The sequence below is a fragment of the Agelaius tricolor genome, unplaced genomic scaffold (assembly GCF_023055355.1).
Source record: "Agelaius tricolor isolate 1412-34295 unplaced genomic scaffold, bAgeTri1.0.p SCAF_1, whole genome shotgun sequence".
Classification (NCBI taxonomy): Eukaryota; Metazoa; Chordata; class Aves; order Passeriformes; family Icteridae; genus Agelaius; species Agelaius tricolor.
This window is the reverse complement of record NW_027269261.1, coordinates 10,299,996-10,320,815: the sequence shown is the minus strand read 5'-3', so window position 1 is coordinate 10,320,815 and position 20,820 is coordinate 10,299,996. Positions and strand designations below refer to the sequence as shown.

General features: G+C 47.5%; 2 protein-coding genes across 4 annotated transcripts; both read right to left on the bottom strand.

Moving 5' to 3' along the window:
* Window positions 1–233: 233 nt before the first annotated feature.
* Window positions 234–3,510, bottom strand: BIRC5 (baculoviral IAP repeat containing 5). The gene is made up of 4 exons (XM_071422759.1): window positions 1,567–3,510; window positions 1,370–1,479; window positions 1,137–1,254; window positions 234–907 (listed from the first exon to the last, which is right to left on the bottom strand). The coding sequence occupies exons 1-4, from the start codon at window positions 1,678–1,680 to the stop codon at window positions 827–829; spliced, it is 423 nt and encodes a 140-aa protein (XP_071278860.1). The 5' UTR covers window positions 1,681–3,510; the 3' UTR covers window positions 234–826.
* A 146-nt stretch (window positions 3,511–3,656) lies between these two features.
* Window positions 3,657–20,633, bottom strand: KAT14 (lysine acetyltransferase 14). 3 transcript variants are annotated; one of them, XM_071422680.1, is made up of 10 exons: window positions 20,377–20,633; window positions 18,575–18,693; window positions 15,951–16,072; window positions 14,117–14,298; window positions 13,173–13,592; window positions 11,290–11,861; window positions 10,654–10,790; window positions 9,971–10,146; window positions 6,730–6,920; window positions 3,657–4,266 (listed from the first exon to the last, which is right to left on the bottom strand). In XM_071422680.1, exons 1-10 carry the CDS (start codon window positions 20,630–20,632, stop codon window positions 4,093–4,095), a joined length of 2,349 nt encoding a protein of 782 aa, XP_071278781.1. In that variant the 5' UTR covers window position 20,633; the 3' UTR covers window positions 3,657–4,092. The 3 variants fall into 3 exon arrangements, with proteins under 3 accessions (XP_071278781.1, XP_071278793.1, XP_071278801.1); XM_071422692.1 differs by having other exon boundaries at window positions 13,173–13,589; XM_071422700.1 differs by lacking the exons at window positions 3,657–4,266; window positions 6,730–6,920 and having other exon boundaries at window positions 10,011–10,146; window positions 10,542–10,790.
* Window positions 20,634–20,820: the final 187 nt, after the last annotated feature.

The following is a 20,820-nucleotide window of genomic DNA, read 5'->3' as shown; positions in this document are numbered from 1 at the left end:
AATTTTCTTTTCCTTTCCAAGCAAAGACACAAACCAAACCTTCCCAGGCACAAATACATTTCAATGCCTCTGAAATGTCTGTAATGCCTGATGAACACTGACACTTGAGCAACAGCACTGCAACTGTAACTGATGAGCTTAATTTCCTTTTTGATGTTAAAACTGCAGCCCATTGCAGTAAAGGTCAGAGTCTTGTCCTCCAGAAAAACGAGTAAAACTACTTTGTTGTTCTGCCTTCAACTTTTATTTATAAATGCATCAACACGAGGCAGCAGCCAACTACAGACAGAAGTTTACAAGAATACCAGGCACACTAAGGTGTGGTATAACTCAATGTTATTAGCCACAATCCTAAATCCCTGAAGTATTTTTTAAACTCCTTCTCCTTTCTATGTCCTAAAGTATCTAAAAGCATCGGTATATTCAGTACAAATATGGAAATGCATGTCAGCTCCTATGAGAAATACAAGTTTTAGCACCAGAACTACCAGTATCTCTATAAGACAGCAATACCTCTAAACAGGTAGATTTACCAAAAAAAAAAAAAAAAAGAAAACAAGTAAACCCACAAATAATAATCCTTATAATCCTTTAAAAACCAGCAGGAAAATTAGGAGAATCCTTGCAGAAAAAGATTTTGTATGCAGTGCATCAAACCCCAGGTACCTCCCAGACAGAGTGGGAGGAGTGAAGCAGAATTCCCTCTGCTTCTCAGGGACAGCCAGTCTGGAAGCAGCCTCAGGAAACACGGGCCATTCAGTCACAGGGCAGTGCCACAGCATGTGGACAAGACAGGTGTCACTGGCAACTATGAAGCTGCAGCAGTCTAGGCCAGATTCTTTATACTACAGCGCTGGATCTTGGCTCTATCTTCAACCTTGGTCATCTGCTGAGAAACCTCTTTTTTCTGCAAAGAGTAAAAATAATACGATGTTACTGTCTACCACTAAGCGGAGTATCATTCAGCTTCGAGGAGAAAGTAGGATACATCCTACATAAAGCATGGCTGAGAACCAGGAAAGGGAACAGCGGCTGATGCAGCCCGAGCCTGGATGCAACAAAGCACTTTGCACAAAGCCTTGTGGCAAGGAACGAGGCCAGCTGAACAATTCAAAGCAAAGATGCCGTGTACGTACAAGTGCCTTTCTCGTTCGCATTTTTTCCAGCTTCAGGAACTCCTGCACCGTCAGGTTAGGAGGTTCTTTCTGAAGAGAAAGAAAACCACAGGCCGCAGTGTGTTTTTTGTGCTCCTCCCTGAAAAGAGGCGAAAAGAAAGAGAAAATAAAAGAGGAGGCAGCAGCTCCCAGCGAGCCGCACGCTCTCCCTGCCGAGCCCCTCGGTTGCCGCCAGCGGCTCCCCCGGTACTCACAGCGGGTCGTCGTCGGGCTCCCAGCCCTCCAGCTCCTTGAGGCAGTAGAAGCACTGCGCCACGTCGGGGCTGTTCTCGCTGGGGCTGTGCACGAAGCCCGCCGCCGCCATCTGCGGGCACACGGGAGGCCATCAGCGCCCTCCCGGCCCCGCTCCGCTCCCGCCGCCCCGGCCCCACCGCCCCGGCCCCGCGCTCACCCGCTCGGGCGTGCAGGCGCAGCCCTCGGTGAAGGGCCAGTTGTGGAAGGTGGCGGCGCGGACGGAGTGGAAGTAGAGCCGCCACCCCTCGGGCAGCAGCTCCCGGCCCGCCATGGCCCCGTTCAAACGGCTGCGCGCGCGGGGCAGGGCGGGAGTGGGGCGGGCCCGCCGCCCTCACGGAGCCCTCAGGGCGCCCGCGCAGCCGGACCAAAGGAAGCCTTTTCCTTGTGGCAGCGAATCAGAGCTCGGGAAACACTCGGGATTTGCTCCCCCGGTAGGAAAGGATGAGGTTCCGCCTTCATTGCTGGGAAAGCCGCGCTTTGTTAAGCGGTGCTTGGCTCCTCGGGCAGCGCAGTGTTGGCTCCTCAAGCGCAGCTCGGGTGACCCAGCAGCAGGGCTCCCGAGGCACCAGAGGGCTGGAAACAGCGTTTGTCCGCTTGTTTCACTGCGTACCTTAGAAGAACCTCACCTCTTGCAAAGCCACGGCTCCCACCCCGAGGATCTCTTCACTGCCTTTGAGGATCTGCGGTTAAACGAGGGACCTGGATAAAAGAAGCTGGCTGCAGCTCAGCAGGTGACACAGGGCTGTTATAACAGCGTTGTCACTTGGCAGTCCCTGAGGGACAAAGCCACAGAGCAAGGTGGTCCTCAAGATCTTCATGGTCACCTTGGAGAACACAATGCAGAACCATGACCTTCTTCAGACTACTTTGCATTTCCTAACTCTGTGTGGAAAGGAGGAGCTTGCTAAGGCCTGCCTGTGTGTGCTTTCTCTGGGGGTGCCCGTAGGGAAATGAGTTTCTTGCCTTGCTCAGCTGCCCACACACATCTTCTTATGGCCATACTGGAGTTTACTAGATTCCAATGAAATAAGATGATGGAGAGACACCTTAATAAACAGTATGACTACAGACAAGCTTTTCCAAGGGAAGGGCTTTAATTCCATTCATAAAGACATATATTTCTTTTCTTTCAAAGTCCAGCTAACTCATAACATTAAGAACATTGAAAATTTTCACAGTCATGAAACAGGCAGAAATGTGCATGAATGTTCGGGCACACAACCCTTGGCTGGGCTGGTTTTCCTTTCCACTACCACTGTTTTTTTGTTGGTGATGATGGACACTGGCTACATTAAAACATACTTTGTGTCCCTTTCTCTTCCGTTACCAAAATGAAGACTCCGCTAAGGCAATTACTGCTATAGTCAGGTAGCCAGCAGGTACACACAGCAGATTAAGGACAGAGAAGTCACATTTGGTGTGTAGCTCTGTGGGCTGGATGTAAAAGGACCATCCCAATGGATGTGATCTGTAGTTAAAATGCCCAGCCCGGCCTTTGGTCTGTGCAGCTTTCTGTTCATCTGCACTGAAAGTCAAGCAGAGAGAAGCTGCTACATTGTGGAAAAGGACAAGAGCCACTACCAGAGAAAGCGTTTGAGGTTGTATTTTTAAATTCTTGGCTATTTCTATTTATTCTTTGCTAGGTGAGCCTAGGTGCTTCCAAGAACTAGATCTGGACCACCTCTGCCCTCTCCTCCTCGCTCCCAGCTTCGAGCAGACTGCTTCTACAAATCAGCATTTCAAACATCCCCGCTGACTTTTGCTCTGGGTTTCTGCTGGCAGGAGGAGGTGGGTGCTGGAGCCTGTGAGGCTGCTCTGAGGCTAGAGGTGTGCCCAAAGGGCTGATCTGCAGACCCACAACCACAGAGAGGTGGAAGGATTCAAAGAGCTGATCTGGCAGCTGTGGTGCCCTGCCTTGCCTAGACACAAACGCACCTGACACCGTTCCTGAACACAAAACACAGCGCGCTACGAGAACCACACTGAGCACGGGGCCAGGAGGGCAAGGGAGGGGAAGGCAGCAGGGAAGGGGCAAAACAAAGGAGTCTCCTCTGAGCCTTGCACTTGGGATAACAGGAATGCACACATCCTTCAGTATTCCTGAAACGTGGTTCCAGGACTATGGTTCTGGCATATGCAGAACTTTCCTAACATTAACATCCAGCTACAGGCACCAATACCTTATGTCCCTTCACAGACTCAAGACAGTTCCTAACAAAGCAATCAAACCACAGAAACACTGAATGGTTTAAGGTTAGGTGTTCATTTTTTGCTAACAAACAAAAACAGAGACAAACAACCTGCAACATTTTTTGGACAGGTTTCAAAACTTGAAATCCATGGGGCCCCTCTTAAGTGAGAAACACTTTTTTGTTTGGTATTTTTGTTTGCTAATGAGGCTCTCCAAAGTAACAGTGGCAGGAAAATGCCCTGTAAGGAATTCAATTTTCCAGTGGTTTCAGTGTACCCTAGTTGGCATTTCCAGGCCTCTCCCCTTGGAGCACAGGAATCAATCCTTTTGGATTGCATTTCTCCACACACAACATCTCACTGCTGACATCCAAAGTCCTAGGGATAAACACACCAGCGTGTTGCAGCTCTCCTGTGGCAGCCAACATCCTCCACCAAAAGCTGGGGGAGTTTTTTGGATGGATTGGGCTTTTCCCCAGAGCCCTCCCGCAGCTCAGCGCCGCAGCCTGAGGAAGAAGGCGTGCTTGCACTCCTTGCTGTCCAAGGGGTAATACTTGTCATAAAAATCCAAAATGTACTCCTCGGTCTTAAATCCAAACTTCTGGTAGAGCAGCATAGCAGGGTTGCTTGCAGAGACGTGAAGGGTGACGTCCTTGCCCATGCAGGTCTGCCAAGGGAGGGGGAGAGGAACAAAAAGGAGATATCACTGCAAGAGAACGAGACAGCCTCTGGGGGAATGAGGAGGTGAGCAGACTCATCAGCTCAGGGATCCAAGGTACTGAGGAAATGTGAGAAAAGTCACAGGAGTTACCACACATAGCAACAGCAAAGGGAGGGCTGCTGCTGCTGCTCCTCCGAGCCTTTGTTTCTGGGAAACGTGGATTCTCTGACAATGAAAGGTTTGGGATTGTAATTTGTCATCTGCCCATTGTAAATTACTACAGTAATTGTTAATTAAAAATAATCTTGGTGTACAGCCCTGATCTCAAATACAATGGCCTGAAGAAAAGGCAAAACATGCCAGAGGATCAGGCTCTGCACTCCTCCCTGTCAGCAAACAGAGCTGAGCTCTCTGGGACTGCCTGAGCACCTCTGTGCTGTCACGCTGGAATTCCTGACTATCCCACCCAGCTCCTCTCCCATCCTTCAGGGCACAGCACTCGCCTCCTGAGAAGGCAAGAAATTCAGTTCAGACAGCAAATAATAGCATGGCTGAAGTTACCTTGAAGATCCTAAATTATTGTAACCAGCAACACTCTGATTAAGATGCTGAAATAATTTATTTTCTGCTTTCATCGAGTGATTTAATAGCATTCCATGTATATTGAGTGTATGGTAACTCTAAAGTAGGAACAGTAATACCCTCTAGGAAATCTCCAAGATAATACATTCAAGGGGAAAACTCTCAGGAATTTAGGGAGGGAAGGAAAAAAAGAAATAATTGGAAGCTGTTTTGGGGAAAAGAAAATTTGAATGAGATCATTAAGAAAATGCAGTTTATTCCTCTAGGACAGATGCATGAGAGGATAAATTTTGACACCAAAACCAGCCACCACTATTTGCATCAAACTATTTTCCTGTTAAGTTATGCTGTTCCCAAGAATTCAGCCCCAAATTCAGCACACTGATCCCAAAGTCAGCAACCTACTCTTAATCCAAGCAGAGCATTAAAGTGTCTCAAGCTACAGAGAGGAGACCCCAAGCCCAAGGAGGCTGCAGAGCAGCACCTACAACCTGGAGACTAAGGAACAGAAGGTCACAACCACCACTGTTCCACAGGACTAAAGCCCTTCTGCCACTGCCAGAAAGGCAGCAATGGCAAAACAAACCTCATGTGAGCCAAACATACAGTGCTGATCTCTCATTGCTAGCATGCCTAATCAGACTCAGATCTCTCAAATCTGCCTGGCTTTTCTCAACAGGGAACTTCATGCAAGCAGGATTAGGTTAATTGATGTGATACATCCTACAGAAAGGTGTGAGCATTTTCTGTGGCTGACTTGCCAACTCCAGCATCCCACTCTGCTGGAGAGGGAAGTCTCTGAGAGTCCACCTGCTGGATCCCTACAAACCTTGGCTCCTGGTTCCCACTGGGTGTTGACATCTCACATCAACACACTGAGCTGAGGGCAATTTCCTTCAACACTTGACACAGAGCTGCCTGGGAGATGCAAGGGGTGAGTTTAAAGAATATTGATGAGAGGCCTGTGTCAGCACTGCAGAGAGCTGTGCAGGTAGCAGAGTTACCCTCGGGCAGCCCAGGAGCACAAAGTGCTTTTCCAAACCAGGGATCACTTTCCCCAAGGCTCTGCCAGCACTCCCTACTTTGCTTTAGCCAAGTAAGAAAGAGGAAAAAACAGTTTCAATGGTGAGTTTTTGTTAGTGAAGCTCATCTTGACTACAATGTTTCCCATCAGCAGCTCTGCCAAGAGAGTTCAGGGAGTGGTAAAACTGTGGAGTTGGGCTCTGTAAAAAACATATCTTACTCATCTTTACTCACAGTTAAGCTGCCTTTCCTGCAATTTAATTCAAGAAAGTCAGTGGAATTAGGACCAGTTGGATAACAGTATTCATTCAGAGATTTAATGAAGTTTAACTCCTTTAGTATCACCCGTTTAGTCAGCTGAGATTAATTTCCCAAGTATCCCTGTGGAACAAGGCCCATTTTAAACAATGAGGTTGCAAACACTCCATCATTAACTCAGCTGTATTTGAACCAGAGGATAAGAGTGAAAGTGAGTGATTGAGATCAGTAAGTGATTTAATGCATGGAATAAACCTCCAGGTGGAGTCAAGAAAGCTGCAATAACTCTAATTGACCCTGCCCACTCTCACCTCATTTCCTCCCTAAACCCCCATTCACAGTATCCCTTGTACACAAAGCACTGAGCACTGAAGAACACAGAGCTAACCCTAAGACAGCTGAAGTGTGCAGCATCCCTCTAATGCTGAGGACATGACCAGGATGGCTGTTGTCCTAAACGCATTTTGACTTCCAAAGCAGGAGCTATTCCCTCCCATAAACACTCACAAAAAGGGCTCTTACTCTCCAATATCTGCAGGTGTGCACACAAGGAAGAAATGAGAGCTGGTTCTTTGGCAGATTCACGGGATGATTTCATTTCATTACCTGGATAAGATGGTAAATCATAAAGGTTGCAATCCCAGCTCTTCTCCACTCAGGGTGCACCAAGAGAAAAGAGATGTAAGCTTCATTGTACTTCACATCTGGCACCATAAAGCCAAAGGCAATGATAACTTTCTTGTAGAGGACAACAACACTGAAGTCTGGATACTGCAGGCACTCTGACAAATCAATTCCTAGGGAGAAAGAGAGAAACAGCAGTTGGAAGCACTGCAAACCAAAAGAAAAGTGTGGTTCAAATCCAGGAGTTTAAGGCTTTTTAGAAACACAATCTCTTCTTTTTTCCTTTATTTCAAATTTGTGATAGCAAGAGACCACAGCAACACAGAGTAGTCCAAGGTCCCTGCTAGAGCAGTCCTCTGTTACTATAAATTATGCAGCCAAATTTCCCACATTTTGGGAAATCCCAGGGGTCAGGACACCCCGAGTGCAGGGGATGAACCCTGCCTCAGGAAAACCAGCTGCCTGCTCTGGTAAGCATGCAAGGGGAAAAAATGATACAACAAAACAGACAAAACAGTATCTGCTTAGCAGGGAAGCTTGCATGGAAATACTAACAAAGCTGATTTCCTTTCAAATGACTCAAGGATGAAACTGAAACTTAACTCTCTTCAGAAGCAGCACGCATGAAACTGAGCTTCAGCTTTGCTAGCATTGCCTGCTATGGTTTCTGTCTTTTTCCTCCACCCTGCAGCTCTTACTGCTGTCTCTTGTGCACACTCAGCTGGTTGTGGGGCTGCACTGTGAGCCTGACCACAGCTTCCAACGCTATCAAAACACTTGCTTTTAGCATGCAAATTCTCTTATCTGGGGATGAAGTAGCCTCTCAGGCAGTGGTGCTTCTGTGAGTCAGAGGCTGGACACAGAAAGAGACTGTGAGTTTGTTACCTTGCCTTATCACCCTGCTGCTGCAGTCCTAGAGTATCCACACAGCCTTCAGCACCAAGCAGTGCAGCTCGAGGCACTGAAGACTGACTGCTCGATAATTTGTGTGGACAGACCCAAAATGAGAAGCAAGACACAGAGGACATGTGCCAGAAACGTTTGCTTCAGCCTCAAGTTGGCAATTGCAATGTATTTGGAACACAGGGTAACAAAACAGCAGAGTGTGTTTTCCAGCAATCCCTCTTGGTGAGAGACAAGACTTGAGAAGGCACCAGGCACAGAGAAGTGGGTGAATTATTTTCTTGCTCCAGAGTAGGCTGGGTGGAGCGAGACCTGGGAGGGATCGATTGGCAATAGGGAGCTGTGTTAATTAAGGCAAGGCTGCCCTGCCTGTGGAGTGCCTTGCAGCGTGTCTGGACAGAACACTCACTGCCCCAGGTGCCTCTGCAGGGGTGCAGTTTCTCCTGTAGGGAGATGCTTAGCTCAGGATGGTTCACCACTGGAGACACTCCCTGCCAGGGAGAGGTTTCCCGTTAGGGCACCAAGGCACTGAGACAAACAACACCTGGCAATCTCTCTACCTGGAAACCTAGTTCTGCCTTGGGAGAGGCAAGAACAGCTCTGAAAGGAAGGATTTGGAGGCATAAAAGAACTAAGTGCTGGCTTAATGATGCTTACCCAGTTGCATATCCCTGCCTCCCACCCCCAAGCTGTACCAGCTAAACCCTTTGCATCCAGGCTTTATGTTCTGCATCACTTCCCTCTCCTGCTAAACGGAACCAAGGTGCAACAATCATATCCCAGCATCAGAATTTTTTCACCATGGAAAAGATTTGGATTCCTGTTTGGAGACTTGACAGGAGTGTCAGCTTTCTGATTTAATGATGAACAGTTCACAGTTGGGTGGAACACACCCATGCTCCTTATGTTAAATAAAACAGGGTGAGTCCTGAAGAACTTAATGAAGGTGCAACCCAACTTGGCCAGAACTTCAAATGCATTATCAGGAGAGGAGAGACTATGACAAAGCGGTTCAGCCTCTGCTGGGATTGCAAGTGTGTCTCACAAGCTCTCAAACAGCTCGTGAAAGGAAAGGTGTGCCAGGTTGTTTCCCCCCACACTGTGCAATTTGCATAATGAGAAGCAAAAAGAGCTCCCATCCTGACTGGGGCACATGGGCACTGCTGAACTACAGCCCTGTTGAATCACCACCAGCAAATCAAAACACAAAGCCAGCAATTACCTGGAATAAAGGTGTGTACTGTTTGCACTGGCCTTTTCTAAATTAGTCTGCTGCGTTGTTTGCTGATCAGAAGCTGATGCATGCAGCAGATGAACATCCCTGTTATTATTTCAGAACAACTAAAGAGTGCAGCCTCGTGACCACCCCCAGAAAGGGTGGCCATTGTCCCCAAAGAACCTGCAGTTCCAGAAAGGACACAGAAAAACACAAACCCAACCTTCCCACGGAGGCTTGAAGAAATAAAGGACATCACAGCAGAGCCTACAGCTGTAAAAGCAATTCACTGAATCACAGAATAAGCTGAGTTGGAAGGGACCCTCAAGGATCAGAGCTCAGCTCCTGGCCCTGCACAGGACAGCTGCAAGAATCACACCATGTGCCCGAGAGTGTTGTCCAGACTCCTCTGGAGCAGGCTTGGAGCTGCAACCACTGCCCTGGGAAGCCTGTTCCAGTGCCCAACCATCCTCTGGGAGAAGAGCCTTTTCCTCATTCCCAACCTAAACCTCCCCTAACACAGCTTCAGAGCCATTCTATTGGGTCCTGTCATCACAGAGGAGAGAGTGGTGCCTGCCCCTCTGCTCTCCCTGCTGAGGGAGCTGCAGCCCACGATGAGGTCTCCCCTCAGCCTCCTCCTCCTCCCCAGGCTGAACAGACCGAGTGACCTCAGCCACTCCTCATACGACTTCCCAACTTTCACTCTGACATATGCAGCTTATGGCTGCTAGGAAGAAACCTTCTCACAAAGGTAATGAACAGTAATCTCTGGTATAAAACTGTTGATTTCAACCCCTGATTCTTGCAAAATATTTCACTGGATGCTTAAGTTTAGGTAACTACTAACCTACCTACTACTCCTATTAGCACCTATTTTTCTAAGTGCTGTGCTAATTAGGGCCTAATTGCCCAGTTCTATGCGATCTCAAGAGACAAAGACACCAAATCCACGCCTCCACCTCAAATACATTCCTGTAACATCAGATAATGGGTTTCTAAGAACCAGCCAGACACCAACTGAAATAAAATTTGGCTCAAGAACATTTTTTTTTTCTGAACAATACCACTTCTTTCTTGGAAACCCAAGCACTGGAGGAATCTTACCAGGCCAGAAGAATTCGTGACACATGGAGTTTATAGTGGGGATGTGATTAGGGCGAACATAGCAGTAATCAATGGGTGCTTCTGGCTCAGCCTTCCAGTTGAGATCATTCCTGTGTGGATTTGCCCGGATTTCTGCCAGCAGCCTGAGTTTTGGAGGCTTTGTCTCATAATCACGTCTGCCAGGAAAGTGAAAAGGAAACAGAAAAAGCAAGTGAGCAACAAGAACTGCCACTGCAGCTAAATGGGTACTGCCCATGAAATATCTTCTGACATGCTCAACTTTAGGAAAATAAAGAACAGTCTTCCATTCACATGGGGAAGCAGCCCCAGGCTCAGCCAAAACACCCTTGTGCTAGAGGCCAGGACGCTTTCCAGACCCACAGCATGTCCAGCCAGTCTTTCCTTACAGCATGAGCAAGGAAATCACAGCTCTGACCCAAGAGCAGGTGCAACTTGCTTTAAATGGCTACAGCAACACCCTCTCTGCCCTTGCCCCCTCTTGGAGATTCCCCTTCCCAATGCAATCCGTTTCACTACTCAGCTAAATCCAACACTATCCCTCCAGGGTTACCATGGTGCACTGGGTTGTACTTTGAGGAGGAGTGAGGAGCACTGCCCAAGAAAGGTGTCCTCTCCGTGGGCTGGCGGTGCACAAGCCAAGAGCAAGCTCAGACCCTCTGTACCTGATGTAAGGCTTAAGGACACGGGAGGTGTAAGGGCTGACAATACTGTGGTCTGCCAGCAGGTCCTCCGAGCCTACCAGGCGGTACAGGAACTTGCTTGTCTGCTGGCGGTATCCCTTCGTGGCGGGCAGCATCGTCTGCATGCACAACAAATGCACAACAATTGCAGGCAGGTCAGGCAGAGACTGAACACATGGAGGGACAGTAAGGGCCTCTCAGTGTGACAGGGTGGATGGAGCACGGTGGTGCCACCTCTGGACTCTACTGAGCACTCCCAGATTTGGAACCCAAACTAAAAGCGCTGCAGGTCATCCCCCTCCTACACACATGGAAGAGCACCCACCTGTCTGGGTACTTCCAGGCCTCCAGCACCAGCATTTGGGCAGGGCTGGAGTACAAACACGGTGACATTTGTGGTGCTGACACTGACAGATAGCAGTGCTGAACCAGCATGTCCCAAGAAGAAAGGGACTTAGGAGAGCATTAGTGGGGACACAGCCCCAAGCCAAAATGAGTCTTGTTCACATGATCCTTTTCACTCTAGGGGTCAGATAACCTCAACGTGACACTGCTGGCTGCAGCAAAAGCTTTACAATAACCAGTGCCAAAAGCTAACTTAGATTTGGGAACACCCACCTGGTATCTGTCCAAGATCCTGAAGTCCTGGCTAGTAGTTCTGTATGTTGCTTGCCCTACTGGGGACCTGGAGACACCACCTTCTTTGGCTCCATAAATCCCATCAACCAGGAGCAGTGCAGCATTCACAACCTGGTCCAGGTCAAAGAGTGGGAGCCCTCTCTCCCTCTTGGCCTGCCTGACCAGCAGCTTGCGCCTCAGCCTCCGGGCCTCTGGGGTCATGCTCAAAGCATTGGGACAGGCTTCCAGTCTCTTCAGCAGCAGCTTCTCCTCATAGATGCTAACTGAGGTGTGCTTGGGAACTCTGGGTTTGGCATCCTTCTCCAGCTGTGACTTCCCCTTGTCTCGTCCTCTCACCTGCAAGGGTGTGTTTGACTCTTCAGGATCTTCACTGTCACCTTCCATCCGTTCTGTTTTTTCTTCTTCACTCTCCACCTCTTGCTTGATCTGCTCAGCTGTCTTCACTTTTTTCCTGCTTGCTATCATGGTGCCAGCACCAGCTGTCCCACTGGGAGGGGGCACATACTCTATTCCAGGGTCTATGACTCCATCTCCTTCCATCTCCTCATCATCTGTGGAACAGAGCAAAATAATTCGAGGGAAAGAAAAAATAATTTAAACATCAAAGTCTCATTTCAAAATGGTTATCACAGCATTTTCCTGATAAGGAACAATAATGTGGGTTTACCAAACACATTTCATTTTCTGTGTACTACTAGATCTCCTCATTTTGGATGGGAGATGCTGAAAAGAGTCCAATTTCAGGACACAGAATCAATCCTGCTCCTAAAGTGTCTTGTAGTTTGGCACCTGGAAACAGTGCCCCTCCTGAGCTGCAAGCACATGTTCTTTGAGGAACGTTAAGCTGCTGAAACTCCCCAAAGCTGGGAAATGAAAAAGTCAAGCTGGTGAGCTGTATCTTCAGCTAGCACACCCTCACTATTCTTCCTGTCACCCAGAAGACTTGGCTCCTTAAGGAACTGAGCGAATTCAGCCTGTATCACTGCTCTGCAATCTCACTGAAATTTAGCATCCATTAATCAGCTCAATCAAACTTATAAAATACTGGGATATTACCATGGGAATAAAATTTCTCCCATGAAAAACAATTGAGACAAAACTAGACTTGCTACAGATAACAGTATTATCTGTGTTGCAGTGAAATGCTTATGCTGAGAGGTCCAGCAGTTGCTGTGTGAAGTCTACCCACTGTTTTTTCAGGATCTCTCAGAAAACAACAATGGGGGTTTCTTCTGGCCTTAGAAACTGGTGATAAAACTATGGAAAACTGATGTAGTTCGTGGGGGGGGTGCTCCCTAAGCTGTATGTTTGCTGGTAGCAGCAGGCAGGCAAGGAGACTGCACACAGCTTCTGAGGGTGCTAATTAGATGAGGGTTTATTGGGGGTCCCACCCCTGGGAGCAGCATGGTTTCTGAGGGAAAAGGGGGAAAGGGGGAGGGAGAGCCTAGGAGGAAAAGGGGCCAAGAGAGAGCAAAGGGCTAAGAGGCTTCTCATCTCCTTCACACAGTTTAACAGGGAGATTCAAAGTGGGCACAGAATAAGGCTTGGGCCAAGGGGATTACAGATACATGATACTGCAGGGGAGGATCACAGCCTTGGAATAAACCGTACATTTTCGAGGGGTGAGACAGAGCAAACCATTTAACTAAAATGTAACACCACAAGTGGACTATGGTAGCAGCTATCCAGGCTGCAACAGAAAACCAGTTAATTCTCACTCTCAGCTAAGACAGAGTATTGCCAGTTACTTTCCATCTCATCCTGAAAGGATCCTGCACCGCACTGGGAGCTTCCTTTTTACAATATATTCCTAGAAAAGCACACACAGCTCATCACTGAAGGAAGCCCATGGTGGCTCTTACCATGGAAGAGCGCCTGTGGCGGCATGACGTCAGGGATGAGATCCGCCTCCGAGAGCAGGCTGGGGGTGGCCGAGTGCGAGGCGGGCGTGCCGGGAGCCGAGAAGTCCAGGGACGGGGAGGGCGAGGGGCTGGTCAGAGGCGTGCGGTCGGACGAGCTCAGCGAGGAGAAGTCGATGACCTCTCCCTTCTCCAGCACGATGTCGGGCCGGCGGCAGCGGCTGCTGAACTTGACGGGCGTGGAGGAGGTGCTGCGGTCCAGGAAGCCGGCTGCCTCCTTCTGGGCTCTCCGAATGTCCTTGGCTTCCTGAGTGCGGGACCTCTTCTCCTTCAGCTCCATGGCCGACTCCACTGGATTGCGGCTCACGCGCTTCCGAAGGCCTTCCACGGTAATGATGGGATCCAGCGGGGGCTTGGAAGCTGCTGCAGAAGGAGTTTGCTTATTCTGAGCTCTTGCAGTCACTGGATTCACACTGTGCAGTCAAAATCACACTGACTACTGAGCTTAAAAGATGGGGTTTTCAAAGTGACCAAGAAATTCACTCTGGGACACGTAGCATTAAGCCAGTGTATGACTAAAGCCTCGTTAAAGCCCAAATTTTGTTCCTCCGCGCAGAGGAGAATTTGCATCTAGTGACAAAAGATAAAAGACATTCCCCAGGGTGAAGAGAAGTGGGGAAATTGTGGATTTCAGCTAAAATAACCCAAAGAAAACCACTCTGCACAAGCCTCAAAACCCTGTAAGTCAGCACAATGGAAAAAAGTAATAAAATATAACAGGCCCCTCACTCTACAGTATATGCCCCATAGTTCTCTTCAGTCAACCATTACAGCAGAACAAAACTAAGGAGCTGTCCATGCACACAAACTGGTTTAAACTGAACTTTTCTCACATTTCCCAGCTCTGGCCCAGCAAGGAATTTACACACTACTGGGGACAGAGTTACCTTTTGCCTTCAGTGCAGATGCTGACAGCTTCTCTCCTTCAGGCTTCAGTGTTGGGGGCTTGTTATGAACCAGCTTCCACCATCCTGGTTCTCCAAATTCCTGTGCCCCCGAGCGGAAAAACAAGGGGCTCCCCACAGAGAGACAGCCAGCAACTGTGCTCCACCATGTTGAGGTCTTTTTCCTGTGGTGGGAGAGAAGAAAACAAGGCTTAGGTCCCCACTCACCAGTGTGCTTCCATCCTGGACAGAGTGTTTCTGCCAGAGGCACTGACATACAATCACTGAACTACTCCTGAAGCCCTTTTTTGGCCCCTTGGAGGCAGGGAGCTGCATTTAAGCCTTTCCCTCTGCTGGGCAGTGCACTCTTATTGGGTGCCTGAGCATTTTTAGTTCCTTTAGGAAGTGGGGACAGGGCTAACTAAGATGTCACTTAGAGAAGAGGTGAGAAGAAATACTGAAGAATTGCCCTTGTAGCCAATAACTGAGTCTCCTTGGACTTTGCAGAGTCAGGCTCATGGAGCAGAGTTGTCCAGAATCTCAGGATTTCTTCTTGCCTTTGCACAGCCCCATATGCAGAAACTTCTGTGCTTGCCAAGGCTTGGCTGAGTTGGTGTTCATTGCTGCCCAGGTGCTGCCCTTACACACCTTGAGGGACTGAACACCAAAGGTGGGGGATCAAACCCAGCTGCTGCAGTTCAAAGTCTGGAGTGTTGCAGTAAATCTGGATAAACTGCACTTCAATATGCCAGGGAAGATCTTTGCACAGTTTGTACTGCTGCACACACGATTCAGCTGTCTCTGTTCCTTCAGTGGCTTGTCCAGGCAAGCGGGAAGGCTGTGTCTGAGGCCAGGAATCACTCTCTGAATTTTAATCAGAGCAAGGAGTGCCCAGTTCCCAGGGCAAGTCTCAAAAGGCAGCAGCAAACCCTGGAAGGCATTGGTTCCCTGAATGAGGGACAATGGGCCACCAGCTGCCCTCCTGTCAGGGTCTCTGTGGCTTCCAGAGAGGACAAATGCTAACATCATTTCTGAGAACAGAGCAAGCAGGCACAGACAAGCACTGAAAGCAAAGCCAAGACCAAATCTGGTTAGGAAAAAAGGCCAGATCTTACGACAGAGGAAATCCCTGGGGAAGAAAAGAAGCTGTGAAGTCAATCAAATCTACAACTTCCAAGGATTGGTCAGTTCCTTCCCTGCCTTCACAGCACACACATTAACAGTGAGGCTTGGGTTTGACAGCTTCAACATGCTCAGAAGAAATGTGCTGTTCACCTGGAAAATGAAGGCTGCCCTCTACCAGAGGGGCTCCTACTCTGACAGTGTGAAAAACGTTTCAGTTGTTTAACACCTACTATGTAAGAGCCATTTCATTAAGATCTGAAACAATCTAAAAGGTGAGGCTCAGTTCTTCTTGAAGAACTTGGTCCTTTGCAAGTTTTATAGCCAAGGAAATTTGCTGGATCACATTTCTGTCCCTAAAGTTTGGCAATACCAGGATCAGCCCACCCATTGTGACTTGTTTAGAAAAACTCAATTCTTTGCAGGTTCACATGCTGCCTAAAGGAAGATAAGAAATAATCCAAAATACATGCATTTGTATTCCTTTTGTGTGACATTCCTGGGGTTGTTTTTCCCCAGTAAGAATTGGCATTTCTTTCTCAAGTGTACCCCCATGACTGCATTCACATTTTCGATATTAAATCCTCCCTTTTTATCACTTGTAAGGCTCAACAGAGATGTCACCAAATTAACCAGGATTCTTGTCCATCTGTATAACAGGCTTTAATTCCTTTGGCTCACCAACCAGACCCTCAGGAAAACATCATGTCTTTACCTGTTCCCTAATAAGAAAGTCCAGTGTTTCTCAATAAAAGCACAAATGTCTTCTTTCCATCTGAAGTACCCCTGCCGGCCTGTTCCTTCCAGAGACAAGTTGTACATTGCCAACATGACAACCTGGAACAGAAAGTGTTGGACACAAGTGAATCCCTTCTGCTTTTTCTGCTGAACAGACCCCCACAGATGCCACACACACACAGATCTTTGCTCCCTCATAAATATCTTATTTTTGCAACATCTCATAGGCAACTTCTGCAATCCATCTTCTTCCTGGTTTTGTGCTGCCTGTTCTTGTCTTTCTATTGTTAGATGCACATTCTTCCAGAGATTTCTCCATCCCAGGGGAATAACAAGCTGCCTAGTTATGCAGGTTTGTGCTGAGACACAAGAATTGTGCAGCTCTTGTATAAATGAATTACAGTACAGCTGGGGTCTGAATGTAATGTGGAGGTAGGGAAACAGTCTTTCAAATAAATAAAAAGAAAGTCACAAGTAATCCTGCTATCCAATACATCAGAAACACTGTGACAATGGTCTTTCACACACTTCACAACCACACTCACTCTGACCTTTTACATACCCAAACTAAAGGGCAGCTTTGAAAAATATCTCATCTCCTTCAAGTAAATCCTAGGTGACCAACTGTTAATTACGTTTACTTAAATAATTTCAATTAACTTATTAGAACAGAACTAAAGTCAGCCAGGCTGGGATCACCTTTCAACAATCACACAGCCTTGGTTTGGTACTACTTCCAATAACAACTTGCATTTCACCCTCAGAGGAGTCTGAAATCTGCTTTCCTCAGGGAGATGGGTCTCCTCACAGTGGACCTTGGCTTTCTGGGATGCATTGTCAAAGATGCCAAAATGAGGAAACGTGGACAGTTTTAACGTCCCCTTCGCCCTATCTCTACCTCTCAGTTTGATAACTGGGATTTTGTGCGTTTTAAAGTCACGTGGGACAATGTCTCAGGATGTCAAAAATAATTCTCTTTTCAACTGGCTAAAGATATGGATTTGTTGAGGCCACATACTCTGAAAAAAAAAAATCCAGAAATCACTGTGCCCATTCTTCCTGCTTCAGGTAAGTTAGTTGGACCATTTCTCTCAATTCCACTTACCCAGAAGCAGCAGCAGCTCTGGCTGCTGGAAGTCCAGGGAGGTGGTCACAGCTTTCCTCCTCACCCATTTTCATTTTGTCTGCCCCTTCCCCATGGCACTCTGAAGAGACCTGAGCAATGCCAGCAGCCTTTGCTTTCCCAGTCTGGAATTTGGTGAAACTCTGCCAGTCTGCCAGCACAGAGCCCTGCCTAAACTAACCTTTTTCCCTGCACTGGCCACCACAAGAAAGCAGTGCAGGAGTTACAATCAGTGTCTCAAATTATCTTACATGACAATAAGGCTGAGTGCCTATGGGTAAGAATCAAGGAAAAGCCAATAAGGCTGATATTTTCAACAGTCTGACAGCTTGTCCTCAGGACAGGTGGCCTCCTGAGCTGGAAGATGGGGACAGGGAGCAGAATAACAATCCTGTCATTCAGGAGGAAGCAGCTGGTGACCTTCTGAGCCTCTCAGATGCTCACAAGACTATGGGAGCAGATGGGATCCATCCTAGATGCTGAAGGAGCTGGCAGAAGAGCTCACCAAGCTGCTCTCCATCATTTACCACCAGTCCTGGCTCACCAAGAGGGTACCTGATGGCTGGAGGTTGGCCAGGGTGACAGCCATCCCTAAGAAGGGCTGGAAGGAGGATCCAGGGAGCTCCAGACCTGTCAGCCTGACCTCAGTGCCTGGCAAGGTTATGGAAGAGATCATCCTGAGTGCCATCACTTGGCACCTACAGCATGGATTCAGATGGGACACGTCCCCAGATCATCTGTTCAGGCTGGACATTAGGAAGCAACTGCTCACAAAAAGAGTGACTGGGCATTGGGATGGGCTGCCCAGGGAGCTGGTGGAGTCACCATCCCTGGAGGTGTTTAAGGAAACCCTGAATGCTGCACTCAGTGCCATGGTCTGGTTGACAAGGTGGTGTTAGGTCATGGGGTGGATTTGATGATCTCAAAGGTCTTTTCCATCCTAGCTGATCTTGTGATATTTTATGGGACAACACACCATTACAGGCTCAAAGAATGCAAACAGATGTTATTTTGATTGCTCAGGTGTGCAAATGACTGGAACAGTGAATTCCAGCTAGTGCACAGGCAGCCAGGTTGGAGCTTTATACCCAGGGAGCTGGCAAGCTTTCTGTTTCTATGTTGCCACCTCACCAGTTTTACATTTTCTCAGACACAAAAAACTGTTCATGCCTAGAAGCCAAATTGCATTTATTTTGCTTTTCCAAACCTGCTTGAAGCCATGAATTCATGAGCAACATAAGGGGAAGGGAAAAAAAAAAAGAAAAGGAATGTGGTTTGTATTATTCTCTTTCAATTTCCCTGCCAAATGCTGAAGTTCTCATGTGCAGGCAATCCTCAAGCTAATTAATTTCTGAAGTTCATGCAAATGGTCCTTTGTTACCAATACCTGATCCTCCTTTTCCAGGTAGCATGTACACAACAACCAACAATTTCAGAAAGTCCCACGGCAGTTGTGCTGGCACAAACATTTCACTTACTTGTTGCCATGTTAATCTCAGGCGTTCAAACTGCTCCTTCCCATCTTCTGAGCAATCAGAGCAAGTAAATCTGAAAAAGTTATCTCCTTTGAGGTAGCTGAGCTGTTCTCTCAGTTGACCTAAAATGAAAAGGTCAAAATCAATCTTTTGGCCCTTTTATAGGAAGAAGTGCTGCAAAAGAAAATTGGATTTCTTCCAAGATCAGGTTTGTCTGAACAAAAATTACAGAACCACCTGTAAACCCCCATGCAACCAAAGTTACAGGTTTTAATTCCATGTTCCTACAGCAGAGGAAAAAGAAATCAGGGCTTCTACACTCACCAGGAGTTAATTTACACAAACATGAACAATTGAAAAATGACACCGGAGGACAGAGAAACACTGTTAAGACTAGAGTGTTTCTGGAAAGTCCCACCCAAAAGATGTTTCTCGACAAGGATGTCATCTTTTTTAATGTATAATTTTATAATTTTTAACATATGGATATCCTGCTTCCATACTGAATTACAGAATTCAAGTTGCAACTGCATCTGGTGGGGGGAAAACCCCCTCACACTTGGTAAATGAAGAGAATTTCTAGGTGGCAATTCAATGTAATAAAGTGATTATTTGCCTGAGCGCATTGGCCATTTTCACATGAGACATGTGGACTCTCTAGAACTGAATTATTAGGAAACAGCACAGTATCTCCCTTTGGCAGCTCGTTTACTCTGCACGTTCGTACGTGGCTACCCGTTGCTTTGCAACTGGCCTTTTCTGCTCCTTGGATTTGTTCCACAGCAACTGCAGAGAGGAGCATGTTTGTAAAATAAAACAAGTTGAGTGCTAAATCAAGTGAGAGAGTTAAATCAAGTGCTCCACGTGAGATAGCTCATGCTACCTTTAACTCTGCTTCATTTTTTTCTATTAGTACATTTCAAATTAATATTTCCCTTTAGTACATAGTAATTAAATAGTCTGGTGCTGGTTTCATTACATTAACACCTAAACATTCACTGACATGCCTTGAGAAGAGACTTTTACACTCTAAATTTCGGCAAATCCTAAGAAGGCAAAAAGGGCAGCTCTGACATATCTGCACGGCAGGTGCCACCTGAAAAGTTCCTTATTTCTAACCACAAATAAACAAACCCCACAAACCTCCGAATCAAATAAAAAAAAAAAAAAAACATAAAAACCAAAAAACACCAAAGCCAAGGTGTTTATCACTATCTGGCTCTTAAGTGTAATAACAGACCAGATAATCCAGAATTTAGAATGTAGAGCTGTCTGTTACACTCCTAACAGCATATATCTGTGCCAGAGGAGAGGCAACAAATTCTGCAGCTTGCTCCTAACACCCCCCAGGGCTGCCTGCTGAAGGCTGGGCATGTTTGTAAGCGAATTTAAATTCACATTATTGGGAAAACATTAAAGTTGAGGGTTAGCCATATGCTCCACAGATGTGACAAATCAAGAGAGAGGGGAAAAAAGTAACACACAAAGTCCTTTTCCTCCCCAGAGCTTTACAGCAAGGGTCACTATCTGAGTGAGCAGAGAGGTCAGGTCGCTTGGCCCAAGCCCCCAAACAGCTGCAAGAACTGTGAGGGTGGGCACATTTCTGAACTTTGATGTTCTCTAATAATTGAAGAAGACAGTTTGACTTCCTCGGGAGAGCACCAGCTCTGGGACTGCAGTGTCTAACACAGTCCTGCCCGCAGGCATCACCCACCGAGGCAGGACGGGGAGCAGCCCAACAAGGTGTGAAACAAGAACACAGGACAGCACAAACACCCAGCACGGCCAGCACCACACAGCCTTACTTGCTGGGATCCACTTCTGGCACTTCTCACAGTAATAGGACATCTCCTCCATCCAGGACGTTTCCCCCTCGTCGCTGTTCAGGGAGTCCCCACTCTGGTCGTGTGATAAATCCACGGAAGCCTGGTCCTCGGACTCCACGATCAGGAGAGTCTCCCCTTCCACCTCGCCCTCCTCCAGCCCCTCGGAGGTGGAGGTCCTGGTGGCTTCATCGTCGTGGCGGCTGAGCAGCCCACCCATGTGAACGTTGTTGGCCATCCTAAGGGAGCCTGCCCGACAATGAGCCGCTCCTCCCCAGCCTCGGACGTGGCACAGCCAGGCCCCCACAGTGCGAGTACAATCACAGACCAAATGGGTTTGTGTCTGCCCTAAAGCTGCAGAGGCTGGATTATAATTGATACAAAATAAGCAGTCTTTCACAGATTACCTCTGTTTGTTACAACACC

Bases quoted from the DNA above. Each gene is read 5' to 3' on its own strand.
- BIRC5 (XM_071422759.1), bottom strand. From the start codon at position 1,680: ATGGCGGGCCGGGAGCTGCTGCCCGAGGGGTGGCGGCTCTACTTCCAC. The intron at 1,255-1,369 runs GTGAGTACCGGG...GCCTCTTTTCAG, and splicing joins GAGCCCGACGACGACCCGCT to GGAGGAGCACAAAAAACACA. The intron at 908-1,136 runs GTACGTACACGG...TACTCTTTGCAG, and splicing joins TGCGAACGAGAAAGGCACTT to AAAAAAGAGGTTTCTCAGCA.
- KAT14 (XM_071422680.1), bottom strand. From the start codon at position 20,632: ATGGCCAACAACGTTCACATGGGTGGGCTGCTCAGCCGCCACGACGAT. The intron at 18,694-20,376 runs GTAAGGCTGTGT...TTTTCATTTTAG, and splicing joins CCAGAAGTGGATCCCAGCAA to GTCAACTGAGAGAACAGCTC. The intron at 6,921-9,970 runs GTAAGATTCCTC...CTTTCTCCCTAG, and splicing joins TCACGAATTCTTCTGGCCTG to GAATTGATTTGTCAGAGTGC.